The 14,646-nt window shown below is 43.1% G+C and overlaps 1 protein-coding gene across 2 annotated transcripts in view; it reads right to left on the reverse strand.

Annotated features, from left to right (window-relative positions):
- Positions 1–14,646, reverse strand: part of LOC126481695 (transmembrane protein 179) — a 57,882-nt gene that overhangs the window by 29,935 nt on the left and 13,301 nt on the right. Inside the window, exon 3 of one of the 2 annotated variants that reach the window (XM_050105643.1) lies at positions 7,923–8,051. The exons of the other annotated variant lie outside the window; for it this stretch is intronic. Within the exon in view, the coding sequence (XP_049961600.1) occupies positions 7,923–8,051 (129 nt within the window). The remainder of the gene's footprint in view (positions 1–7,922; positions 8,052–14,646) is intronic. 2 annotated transcript variants of the gene reach the window in all.

Raw genomic sequence — 14,646 nt, forward strand, 5'->3', positions numbered from 1 at the left:
GAGTTTACTATTACGTTTTGTTCAACGTGGTTGGCCGTCCAAGGCAAAGGACATATCGGATCCTGTGGTTCGTCGCTATTATCTGCAAGGTCATCTGTTGTCTGTTTCGCACGGAGTTTTGCTGTTACGCACCGAGAATGACCAGCTTCGTGTAGTGGTTCCCCAAGTGCTCCAATCCAAGGTCCTCGACTTGTTGCATCAAGGTCATTGGGGAGTGGTCCGCACCAAGCAGCTTGCCCGCCGTCATTGTACATGGATCGGCATTGATAAGCAGATTACGCAGATGTCTACAGATTGTTCGACATGTGCCGAACACCAAGCTGCTCCGCCTCAACGCTATTTTGAGTGGGCACGCCCTGCCAGTCCCTGGCAGCGAGTACATATTGATTTCGCTGGTCCATATTGGAATTCTCGTTGGCTCATCGTGATAGATGCATTTAGTAATTTTCCGTTTGTTGTGCCCATGCAGTCTACAACGTCTGCACAAACTATACAGGCATTGACTTCAATTTTTTGTATTGAGGGTCTTCCAGAAGTTTTAGTCTGACAATGGTCCACAATTTACCTCTGCTGAATTTGAAAGTTTTTGTTCTGCCAATGGCATTCGCCATGTTATGGCATTCGCCATGTTCTTACTCCGCCGTTCCACCCTCAATCGAATGGTGCAGCGGAACGTTTTGTACGCACATTCAAGGATCATATGGACCGCCTTCGTGCTACGCACTCTCGTCAGCAGGCCCTCATCACGTTCCTGTCGTCGTACCGGACCACGCCACGCGACGGCCCTTCGCCTGCGGAGCTTCTCCACGGCCGTCATCATCGCACCCTACTACGGTTGTTGCACCCCCCGGATCGACCCGCCGCTTCTGAGCATCGCACGCGTTTTCAGCGCAACGACGCCGTTTTTTTCAGAGTTTATCACGGTCGCCGTCGTTGGGAACGTGGTACCGTGATAAGTGTCCAGGGTCGCGGTTTTTATACTGTTCAAGGTGCTACTGGGGTGCACAGGAGGCATCAGAACCAGTCGCGCCGCGCTGGCCGCCCGGATTCTGCCGCTCGTTCTTTGTCCACAGATTTGGTCCGCGGCGGGTTCCAGCCGCGCCTTCCAACTTCGCTGCCGCCCCCAGGGCAGCAGCAGCAGCAGCAGCAGCCGTCGCCGCTACCACGCCGACAGCCCGTCCCGTTAATGCCTCCCGCGCAGCTTCATCCGGGAGCGCCCCAGGTGGTCGCTCCGGCGCCTGCGGTCCCTCTTCAGTCGCCACCGCCTTCGGAGCTGATGGACATTGACCCCTCAGCCGGGCCGCCTTCCCAAGCGGTGGCTGTGCAGCCTGTCCTGCAGCCGCTTTCCTTGGGCACCCCCAAGGAGTCTGACAACGCAGCGCCTTGTCCGGCGCCCACTCAGCAGCCGTCGACGCAGCGTCAGGAGACGCTGCCTCTCTTCGTGGGTCCCGACGCCCCATCGCGTCAAGTACCAGAAGCTGCGCCCGTGGTCACCGGCGTGCACCCTGACCTCGGTTTTCAGTCGGTGTTTCCCGAGACCCCGCGCAGCCAATGCTGGGGTGCGGACCGGGGACTGCCACCGACAAGTCTCCGCCCCGGTCTCTTCTGCTACGCCTGCGGCCAGACCCCTCCCCCGCCGTCGACGCTCGCCACGTCATTATTCAACGACGGTGCGGCGATTTGGGGGGGAGGAGTGTTATATCCTAGCCAGTAATGCCATCCGAGCCTGCTGCCAAAAGGTTGGCAGCATCAAAGTCCGGACATCGTCCGCATAAGCAGCGCCCGCGAGACAGGAAATCGCCGCAAGTCTGCGCGCGCCACCGCTGGCTTCTGGTTTCTTAAGCGCTGGAGTCGCGAGCACTAGGACAGTTCTGTATTCGCCGCTCAGTTGCATACTCACCACCGAATTGTGTACTTGCTAGTCAGTTGTGTGTTCATCGCAGCAGAGTTCTTGTTTGTCGTCAGCCGACGTTGACCTAGCCGCTCCGACTCGAACTAGACAGATTTCTGTAGACACGGAGTTCACTACTGTGTTTCTGTATCTTCGTTAATAAAGGTAAGTACCAACTTTTATCTAATCAGAGTGTTTGGGTTTTCATCTTTCTGTTCACTGTTCCAGCGGACCGGTCGGCCCGCTATTAAAAGTGTGGCGGTGACTTCGTAAGCCGTTTCTACAGCGAATTGTTTGCCGCTACGAACGCCGTCACAAAAGTTCTATTGCTTCTGAAATCATGAAGAGCCTACACCAAAAGGCTGAAGTTCCCCCAAGACTCTAGGGTCTACCACAGATACATAAGGATGGGTCTCCTCTTTGTCCAATAGTAAGCAGCATTTGAGCTTCTACCTATTTTCTGGCCAAACACCTTACTACACTCTCGTGATCTCTCAGAGGTAAGTGTGACCACCATATCCGCAGTTCAGAGGACTTCATAAGATGCCTGAAGACACTAAAGTTACAACTGTCAGATCTTTTGGTTAGCTTTGACTTTGTATCTTTATTTACAAAAGTACCCCTGCAGGACTCATTAGAGCTTATCAGCAGCCAGTTTGAGAAAGACATTGCGGCAGTGTTGAAACATGTGCTTATGGTAACTTATTTCTTATTAGAAGACTAGCATTTTGAACAAGTGGACAGTGTCACCATGGGAAGTCCTCTATCCCCTGTGGTGGCCAACTATTTTATGGAAGACTTTGAGGAAAAAGCACTACAGTAGGCAAGTCTCAAACCTTCCTGCTTCTGGTGGTATGGAGATGACACATTTGTGGTGTAGCACCTTTGAATAGATACATCACCTGCATTTCTCTGTCATCTGAACTTGCTCCATCCAAATATAAAGTTCACAATGGAAGTGGAAAAAGATGGCATTTTACCATTTCTGGATGTCATGATGATAAGAAAAGCCAATGGTACACTGGGGCATAGTACATCACAAATCAGCTCACATGGAGGTATATTTGCAGGTCACAAGTTGTCATCACCCTGCACAATGCATTAGTGTCTTATGCTCCTTGGTGCATAGAGCACATGTGGTCTCAGATCCCGAAATTCTACCTGGTGAACTACAACACCTAAGAACAGTATTCAAACAGAACGGCTATTCCAATAGATAGATACACCATGCATTATGTTCTATGCAAATTCAAAGCACGAATGTAAATGAAGATGCAGAGGCACCTACTGCATTGGCATTCTTGTCCTGTTTTGGTGACATGTCTTCAAGAATAGAAAGAATGTTCAGAAGGCATAAGATCAAATGTGTTTTTCAGCCACCAACAAAATTGAGGAATTTATTGTGCTCGGTCAAAGATGACCTTGGCCTTAGGAAATGTGGCATGTACAAGATCCCATGCCAATGTGGAAAATCTTATTTAAGGCAGACACGTTGAATCATGCAAGAACATTGTGTCGAATGCAATCATCACAAAAGCCTGGGGCAACCTGATAAATCAGTGGTGGTGGAGCACTGTCTGGAAAAGGGTCATTGCATGTTTTACATAAAGACTGAAATTTTATCTTCAGCATCATCTTTCTGGGACTGTGTTGTTAAATAGGCCATATATATATCTGTGAGGCAAGCTATCTTATCAATAGGGATGCACGTTTTCAATTAAGCAGTGCCTGGAATTCAGAACTGGCTGCCATTAAATCAAAACAGAGAAAACATGAATTTCTTATTCATGATTCAATGCAACATACCGCTTAAATTTAATTCACCTTTTAAGCACATGAATGTCTGGCAGCTCAGTCACTGCCTACAGTGCACATGTAGATGGCCTTTCTGTGGCTCCCAACAGGGGGCACTAGAAGCGCCACTGTTCTCCAACTGCGAGCATCTTCCCACACATGCATATTGTCTGCTCCTGGTCTAATAAATTTCAATGCCACTGCGTTATTATCATCAGTCAGGTCTTGCATTAGTGACAGCAGCAACTACCACCACCTGAACATGTCATGCAGTTGCTGTGACGAAATATTACGCAATAAGATCCGGCAACAAACCCGAGAATAGTATTTGCAACAGATCCGTCGATAAAGCCTGGAAAGTCACAATTTGCATGTTGTTTCAATTTCTATTTTGGTGAATTTGAGTTTCTCTTCTATTGCTAGGAACATACCACCTCAATTTCTCACTGTCTGTCTTTTGGTATACGTACACTTAAATTTTCCCCAAAATCTCACTTCGATCAAATTTAGAGTGTTATACTTCACTGAAATTCTACAAGCGAGGCTAACCTTCTCAACCTTTCCTGCCAGACATTAGTGGAATGATATTAGCATTACCTAGGAGCCCAGAGACAGGCATTGTTTTTTCCAACGTGCACCACAAACTGTAGTTGGCTGCACCCCGTTCCTTCAATGGCTGTCTGAATACCCTCTTCAATATGTGGAATGAGGCCTTCAGGCGTACACACTGAATGCATCTAGTGTTCCTTTCAATCCCTTGTGGCAGTGGGGTACCATTATGCACAATATGTCTGAATTGCCAATGATTAATGAACCACTACTCTTTTGCTCCGCATTCCACTAATAGGAGGAACAGCATATTTACCAATAGGTGAAATGTTTGATGATCTTATATACAACCCTGATTTGGTTCCCAGTGATTACTATCTCCAAAAAATAATTAATATTTTCTCAATCAAAATGTTAGTTTGAACAATTTAGTGCTTTTGTAGTCATGGTCCCACTACAGGTGGTATGTCTGTGGACTCCATCAGTCTTTGAACTGATCAGCTAAGCCTGTTATAAAGAGATCTACAGTTTCATGTGGACCCTGAACCATAGTGCTAATCATCAGAAGAGAAAAGAACGCTACCGGCAGATGACAAATTTTTTTTGGACTGACTACAGATTGAACCCAAGGCTTTTGGTTCTTAGTCTGGCACTCAACCATCGAGTCCAACATACATAAAATGAAAGAAAAGCTATTGTCATGGTTTTCCTTAAAGACATCTGACTTTTACACACCGTCTTATTGTTTTTAAGCGTTTTGGTGGTGGATTCTATGAAGAAGGTATTCAGAAGCTCACCCACTGCAACAATAAATGTATTAATGCAGTGAGAAATTACGCCTTATAGCATATAAGCCTGCAAGGGAAGAAAGACTAATATTTAATGTCCTGTTGAGGACAAGCCCATTACAGATGCTGCATAAGCTCAAATAGAGCAAGGATGGGGTAGGATACTGGCTATGTACCTTTTTTGAAGCAGCTATTCTGACATTTGGCTTACTCAATTTAGGGAAACCATGGAAAAATTGAATCAGGACAACTGGATGGGAGTTTGAACCCCACTCCCTTCAGATGTGAGTAATGTCTTTATAAACTCAGTATTTCACTCAGTCTTATTGAAGTAACTCTAATATGAAACAATAAAAAGTCAGTACATGTATCAGTGTCTTAATGAACAAATATAAGTGGCTTTCTAAACTACCCTCATACAAGGATGAGTTGAAAAATCCTACATTATTAAGAGCCTTCATGCACTTAATTTTCCAGTTCTTTGCAAAAGTCAAAATTATTGAACAGCCATTCATGTTTTCCTCTGACAATGGGATGAGTGTCTGTCTTGTCAATATTTCAACTTAATGAGAGTAAATGCAGACTCAAAAACAAAATGCTCCATTATTCCTGTTCTATCTGCTCCACATGTCACTTGAAAGAAAAAAAAAAAAACTAATCCATAAAGTGTATAAATTTGTTAATATCTTTGAAAAATAGGATATTTTATATAAATTTCAGATTAATTTACAGAACAGGGTGTAATGGGTAACATCTACATAATACACCACAGGCCACCTAACGGTGTGTGGTAACACTAACTGATCCCTCCTTCCCCGTTCCACTCGCAAATGGCATGTGAGAAGAATGACTGTCGGTAAGCCTCTTTATTAGCTCTAATTTCCTGAAGTTTCTAATCATGGTCTTTTGCGAGATGTATGTGTGAGGAAGTCATAAACTGTCAGCTCTTCCTGAAAGGTGCTCTCTCAAAATTTCAATAGGAAACCTGTCCATGATGCACAACCCCTTTCTTATAGCATCTGCCACTGGAGTTTGTCAAGTATCTCTGTAACGCTCTCGCACCGACTAATGATCCTGCGACAAAACATCCCGCTCTTCATTGTATTTTCTGCGCATCTTGTCAGTCCTACTTAGTAAGGATCCCAGACAGATATACTACACTCAATAATTGGTTGAACAAGCACCTTGTGTACCACTTCCTTCATGGATGAGTTACATTACCTTAATATTCTTCCCATGCACTTCAGTCTGCTACCTGCTTTTCCCACTATCTGCTTTTCATTTGATTTGATTTGTTGATCCATCTTCAAGCATTTTCCATGCAACTGATATCATTTTACATACATCATATAGCTACATAGTAAGTCACACATTTATGTGGTCATTCCACTTAAGATCACTTTGGATAGTTACTCCTAGATACTTTATGGTAGATACTGTTTCCAGCAATTTGTCATAAATGTGTATTTGTGTAATAGTGGATTTCTTTCCTATGTGCGTACAACACGTTATATTTGTTTACGTTTAGGGTCAACTGCCAGAGCCTGCATCATTCATCAACCCTCTGCACGTCATTCTGCACATTGATACTATCTGCTGGCATCGCTACTTTCTTATAGACAACTGCATCATCTGTGAAAAGTCTTAAGGAGCTTCTTATGCTTTCTACTGGATCATTTACATACACTGTATGCAGTAACTGTCCCATCTCACTTCCTAGGGGTAATAGCGTAGAAGGTACCTGTCAACCTGTGTAATTTGGTTCCTGGAAAAGTTAACTGTGACAATATAAAAGGCACATAGAATGTCCACTGGGAAGCAAGTGAATGTTACTCTTGTTTCCTGAAGGCATTATTTTTGGTAGTAGTTAGCAATGACTTAGCAAGTGGACAATCTCTTTGGTGGGTAGCGCACAAAGGAAATTTTAAGACAGTTACTTTTGTTGAGTTGTTGGCCATTGCAGGATTACCTGCAGGGTTATGGTTAAAATTAGATGTTGACAGTTTTGAGTATTTCTAGTATATGAAACTGATCACATTGGAAAAATATAGTCTTGTGCCAGAATGAGTACTGTTGATTTCATACTACTTTTAATAATCCTCCCTTGATGAAGATTTTCTCTACTTCCCCTATCTGGTACACTGTACAAGTTAAATTACCGGTAGCTACTCAATATTCAATATTGACAGTTGAGTCATCTCATAAAAGGTAATGACATAAAGACAATAATATGTACTGTGAAATCTAAGGAAAAAAATGCAAAAGCTATAAATTTTCTTTGCTGGACACACAATGAAAACTCAGGGGAATGAACCGGCCTTTATGGAGTGAAATGAAGGGTCATGTGACGGTATTTTTCAACCAAAGGGTCACTGACAACCAATACTGATATAAAATACAACTACCAAAACAATACAAACAGACTTCACTACCAGGAAACATCGGTTTATCAAGTGTTCCACTCAATAAACCATGACAAAGTGATCTGGTAAAAAATAAAATAAGACTCATACATTTCTGTATCTCTAGATTTCAAAATTACTGTGCGTGTTTATTTAAAAACAAACAATACTGTAATTTTATCTATAACCACAAAAATTATTTATTGCAGACACTACAATAATTCCTTCCTGACTAGCTTTGGTGATCAGACCGGTACAATAGAGTGGGGACTACTAGACAGTCTACCTTGGCCAAAGTGACATTTCATAGTGAAATAACATTTTTGGGAGGTTTCCTGTGGTAAGAGCTGGAAAAGCAAGGTACTAAGTAAGATAGTATCACAAAATACAAACAAAATTTATTTTTTCAGAAATAAAAAGAGAAAAAGGTCGGTAAATCAGTCAACTTGGTTACTACTTATGATGGAAATTTAATCAGTCAACTTGGTTACTACTTACGATGGAAATCTTTTTGTCATTTCATCACACCATACTAGAAAGCCCAGAGTTATCATCAGTGCAGCTATGATTGTCATAATACACAATATTGTACTTGTAACAACATCCACAAATGCTGATACAAATGAACTGTAAAGAGACAGACAAACACAACATTAATTTTTAAAACTAACAGTTACTGGAAGCGCGCGTGCGCATGCCCACACACACACACACACACACACACACACACACACACACACACACACACAAATAAACAAGAAGTCACAGGTTTTGTCTTTGTAGAAATAGAGTGTGGGACACACAACTGTCAAAACTATTGTCCAAGTGTAAAAATGGCACAGTTTCCACAACATACGATGAGGTATATGAAGATGGCACCTGTTTGTTCCGACATGTCTGAAAGAACAGATACCATTGGTGATCTTGCAGCTCTTGAAGAATGAAATTACAATGAAATCCAGACCTTTAGCTACTTAAAGGTGTTAATAAATATCAACGGGGACAGTTGAAAATGTGTGCCCCAACCAGGCCTCGAACCCGGGATCTCCTGCTTACCTGGCAGATGCTCTATCCAACTGAACCACTGAGGACACAGAGGATTGTGCGACTGCAGGAACTTATCTCTGGCATGTTCCCCGTGAGACCCACATTTCCAACTTACTGTCCACACACTACATTTGTAGTGCCTGCCTACTATATTCATTCGGACACATCCGAAAGAATAGATACCATCTTCCTACAGATAAAGCTTAGCAGCCAATGATCTTCTTCAGTACAAATGCACTCACATTGGCTCAACTCCTATGGGAATTGGTAGATTGACTGCCACGAATAATGAATTAGTGGGCAGGGGCACTACAAATGTAGTGTGTGGACAATAAGTTTGAAGTGTGGGTCTCACGGGAAGCATGGTAGAGATAAGTCCCTACAGTCACACTATCTTCTGTGTCCCTGGTGGCTCAGTCTGATAAGAGTGTCTGCCATGCAAGCAGGAGATCCCGGGTTCGAGTCCCGGTCGAAGCACACATTTTCAACTGTCCTCATTAACATTTATCAATGCCCGTACGCAGCTAAAGGTCTGGATTTCATTGTAATTTCATTAAGCTGAGGTAAGTTAGTGATACAAATATCATAAGTGATAATGAGAACAAAAAAAAGTTAAATAAACTGATTTCTGTTCCATAAAGTTCATAAATGTAAATAGTACACAGAGTGATAAAAATGACATATATAGCTATTACATGTATTTGATCACTGGAATGAAATCAAAACACATGTGCCATAGGGAAACTTCATTGTAATCAGTTTCACTTTTGAAGCAAACAATTAGACCCAATAAATGATAAAGCATTTTTTTGTGGTTTGTAAAAAAAATATGGTTTCTATAGATGCAAATTCCATGAAGTTTCAACTGTAGTGATTTCAATAGCCCAACCACTATAAACTTGTTGGAAATTAAAGTTATGGTTCCACTGGGGCTGTAAGAGTTATCAAATAAATAAAATTTATTTCTATAATGGCACAATTAGTCTGTTTCACCCTTACAGGCCATTACCAAGAAGTGGCCACATCATTTCACAATTATGGAAACAACACAGCACTTGCACAACCTTCCTATTAAAGCTGCCAAATATGTCAACTTTTATTCTCATTTATCAGGTCTCCTGAATCATACTAAAGAGAACTAGCTGTCAAACAGATACCTGACTCAACTTAAGATTTAAATATGGCAATTCCTTGCACTATTTTCTCCCATATCATACTCTTCCTTTATACCTTAATAACTATACAGGGTGACAATTATCAAACTATATGAAAAAAAAAACTAAATTAATCACAAACTATGGCATGCACACACTTTATTCAACATGTAAACATTGCTACATATTTGGATTTAGGTTATAACACATTTGATATGCCTGCCATCATTGGTGGTGATGTGGCGCAGACGAACAGTGAAATTCTGTGTGTCTTGCTGAAGTGTTGGAACATCAATGCTGTTGAGGACTTCCTGAATGGCTATTTTCAGCTCAGCAATGTTTTTGGATTTATTGCTGTACACCTTTTCTTTAATATAGCCTCACAAAAAGGAGTTTCATATGTTCAGATTGGAGAATATGGCAGCCAATCAACGCCCATGCCAGTGGCCCTGGGTACCCCAGAGCCAGAATGCGGTCCCCAAAGTGCTCCTCCAGGACATCAAACACTCTCCTGCTTTGATGGGGTTGAGCTCCTTCTTGCATGAACCACATCTTGTCGAAATCAGGTTCACTTTGGATAATGGGGATGAAATCGTCTTGCAAAACCTTCATGTACCTTTTGGTATTCACCATGCCATCAAGGAATATCTCACAAATTATTCCATGACTGGACACTGCACACCACACTGCCACTTGCTGAGGGAGAAGAGACATCTCGATTGCAAAATGCTGATTCTCAGCCCCCAAATGAGCCAATTTTGCTTACCGGTCGACACACCCAAATGAAAGTCACTAAACCAAACCATACAGTGCATACTAATTCCCATCATGCCCTGCAGCCAACCGTGCAGTTTGAACATCCCAACGCAAACCATTCTGAAGTTATGATTTATTTTATTTTATTTCATATAGTTCAATAACTGTCACCCTGTACATACTGTTTTCCCCACTTTTCTTGGTCAGAATAATTATGCTTTTTTACTTGACTCCCTTCAGATTCACTTCACTTTCACTGCTTAATCTCTGTAGTAATGCACATATTATAGCTATCCTTTTCTCTACTAACTTTGTTCATTTTTTTTGCAACTTTTTCTTTTCTTTACAAAACTATGCAAGTTTGCTTGTATTTGTGTTAAGCTAATGTGTGACGGGTATCAAAGTCAATGTATAACATGGAAACAGCCCGAGATCTAAGTAGGACTGAGAGCAAATATTTGTTCATATTTATTCCACAACCATTGGTGATAACAAGATGTTACTTTATATTTTACATTTAAATTAAATGTTTGGTTTAGGATCTCACACTATTATAGAATTCTTCTACGTCATGAACACAGTGGTCGATTAGTAGGTTCTCTGCATACCTTTCAAAGGAATTGTATGGTTGGACTCTCACTGCCAGGGGTAGTTTACTACAAAGCTGTCTGCTAGTATATTTGAAAATATCATGGGACTGACTTAATCTTGTATATTCTGAAGTCTCTATTATATTTCTATTCCTTGTTCCATAATTGTGGACAGAATTTTTGCAAGTTAAGGTCTTTGGCATTTTGTTTTTAATTGAAAAAAAGGAAGATTCATGGTCAACATCCAATTTCGCAATGAGGTCATTACAGACGGAGCGCAAGCTTGGACTGGGGGAGGAAATTGGCCATGCCTTTTCAAAAGAACCATCCCGACATTTGCCTTTAAAGATTTAGGGAAATCACAGAAAATCTATATCTAAATGGCAGGGCGTGGTTTGACCCTCGTCAAACTGAATGCAAGTCCAAATGATTAATGGAAAATCTCATATAAGATGTGAAACAAATACTAACAAAGAGATAGAGGGGCTGGCCAGTACTTACCTCAGCTCAGTACAGCCGATAGATACACATAAAACAAAACTGAAAATTTACATTCCTAGCTTTCGGAACTTTGTTCCTTCATCAGGGAGGAGAGAGGGGAAAAAAGGGAAGAAGGGAAAGTGGATTCAGTTACTCACAACCCAGGTTATGAAGCAACAGGGAAAGGTAAACAGGGAGGGTAGCAAGGATGGAGGCATGGTTGTCAGAGGGAAGCCAAAGATATTCTACTGTAAGTACTGTGCCAGCTTCAAACCAAAGAGGATGCATACAGAAGTAAAGAGGTATATAGTATAAAGATAAACACAACCATGTAGGATGAAAAGATGCGTGAATGGCTAAAGAGGAAAGGGAAAGAGGAGAAGACTGAAGAGTGAATGGGAGTGAGGTTGTTTAACGTAGGTTCAGTCCAGGGGGATGGCGGGATGAAAGGATGTGTTGGAGTGCAAGTTCCCATCTCCGCAGTTTCGTCACCAACTGTGCTAGTTTCTTCTTCCTCCTATTATCTTGTTCCGTTTATAGTCCTCTTCTCTTTTTTATTTATTGATCTTTTTTATTTATTGATTTATTTATTCAACATTCCATAGTTTTAACGTTCGTTATTCGCTGTTTCCCAGCCAACAATCACTGCCAACAATCTCTTCCACACCTACCAGTATCATCCATTTCCGTCGATTTCTTGTTGCTGGCGATATTTTTGTGCCATTGGCTATCTTTCTCTGCCACAAGAAAATTTTTTTGGGACATTTCTGCCCCACCCGCGATCTTTTTTGCGGCACGCGCGATCGCTTTTGCGGCACGCGCGATCGCTTTTGCGGCACGCGCGATCGCTTTTGCGGCACGCGCGATCGCTTTTGCGGCACGCGCGATCGCTTTTGCGGCACGCGCGATCTTTTTTCGCCACTCGCTATCTCTGTTTTTGAGCTACGTGTGTTCCTTTTCCCCTGATCTGGACATACTTGCTTGGTCTGCTCAACTTTTTCCGTATTTTTCTTATTTAGTGGTCTTCCTTTGGTATTGAACATTACCAACACAATTTCTTTCCTTCTCGTCCTTCCCTTCGTGTTTTACGCCTTCTTATGATTACTATTTCAACTTTAGTTATTTAATTTCCCTACCCACCAGTTACCCACTATGTACCCTAATCCTATACCACATTATTTACATTCATTCCGGAAACATGCATTCACCGTAGCCAAACTGCAATCCCACTTACTTTTCCTCCAGTCCTGCTTAACCTTTGGAATTACCCCTAAAGGGCTTACCTTAAAAGTTCCCATCTCCGGGTGCAATTCCTCCTTCCACCAGTCTCTCTTGGACTTCCAGAACCTTCAATCCTTATCCCTTACCCAACTTGTCCTGAATCTCTACACTACTTCATGTAACCACCACTCCCAACAGCTCCTATCTCTCTTCAAAGTCCTCCACCTCTCAAACCCTTGCTTGGAGAACACACTGAGGAACATCATCCTAGAAGCCAGCTGCAAACTTGAGTTCCATGCCACACACCACCTGAAAAAACTATCCACAGTGCTAGTGCAACACCTAAGAAGTGGGGTCCCTCTCCCTAGCCCTCACACACACCAACCACAACAGAACCTTCAACAAACCCCCCCTCATAGCCAACAAACCTAGCCTAGCCACCCTACTCAATCTCCCCATCCCAGCACATACCCCACACAGACCAAATCTCAACTATAACCACAGTCAAATGCCACATATCACCAGTCCCAATTCAGTCCTAAACCTCTCATCCAGATCCCTCTCTCCTCCAGAGACATCTGTTCTATCAAAAGGCTTAACCTCTAGCCCCACACCTAAATTCAACCACACTGCCCTGGTTAAAGATCTCCTCTCATTCACCCGGAACCTCAACTGGAAATATCACTTCACTACCCAAACACAGCCCCCAAGTACTAGACCCAGTGTTGAACCCTGTCTAGAACAGTTCCGACTGCCTTCTCAAAGGGATCCTCCTCCCCTCCCCCAAAACCATCCCTTGCAGACATTTCAGGAATTCCTCACATCCAGTGTAGCCTCCCAGTCCTTCTTGAAGAACATTCCGACAACCCCCAACATCACCCCAGCTGAATCCCGTGCCATTAAGGAGCTGAAAATAGACCGCTCTATTGTCATCCTCCCGGCGGATAAAGGCTCCACAACTGTCGTACTTGACTGTGTGGAGTATGTGGCAGAAGGACTGCGTCAACTCTGACACCTCAACCTACAAAGCTGTTACCCAGGATCCCATTCCCTCCATCCAGACTGAGCTGCAAAAAATCCTAAAAATCCAAGGTCCCTCACAAGGCCTCACAATGGCTTCCATAGACTTACTCACTCCACCTGAGCCACGTACCCCTACCTTCTACCTATTACCCAAAATCCACAAAGAGAACCATCCTGGCCGTCCCGTTGTAGCAGGCTTCAAATCCCCAACCGAACGTATCTCAGCTCTGGTAGACCAGCACCTACAACCTATCACCCGCAGACTCCCATCCTACGTCAAAGACACAAACCACTTCCTAGAACGCCTCAAATCCATTCCCACTCCTCTCCCACCTGAAACCTTTCTTGTCACCATAGATGCTACATCCCTTTACACAAACATCCCACATACCCATGGTCTCTCTGCCCTTGAGCACTACCTCTCCCAACGCCCACCCGAAGATCTTCCAAAAACCTCGTTCCTTATCACACTTACCAACTTCATCCTCACCCATAATTACTTCACTTTTGAAGGCCAGACCTACAAACAAATCAGGGGAACGGCCATGGGAACCAGGATGGCTCCCTCCTATGCCAACCTCTTCATGGGCCGCATGGAGGCGGCTTTCCTGAAGACCCAACAGCTGCTTCCCCTGGCCTGGTATAGATTTATAGATGACATCTTTGTGGTCTGGACTCATGGTGAAGAAACACTCCTTAATTTCCTCCATAACCTCAACTCCTTTTCGAATCTGAATTTCACCTGGTCCTTCTCCAAAACCCAAGCCACCTTCCTGGATGTTGACCTTCATCTTGTTGAAGGTCACATCCACACCTCTGTCCATATCAAACCCACTAACAAACAACAGTACCTTCACTTTGATAGCTGCCATCCTTTCCACATCAAACGCTCCCTTCCCTACAGCCTAGGTATTCGTGGCAAACGTATCTGCTCCAGTGACGAATCCCTCA

The sequence above is a fragment of the Schistocerca serialis genome, chromosome 5, assembly GCF_023864345.2.
Source record: "Schistocerca serialis cubense isolate TAMUIC-IGC-003099 chromosome 5, iqSchSeri2.2, whole genome shotgun sequence".
Lineage (NCBI taxonomy): Eukaryota > Metazoa > Arthropoda > Insecta > Orthoptera > Acrididae > Schistocerca > Schistocerca serialis.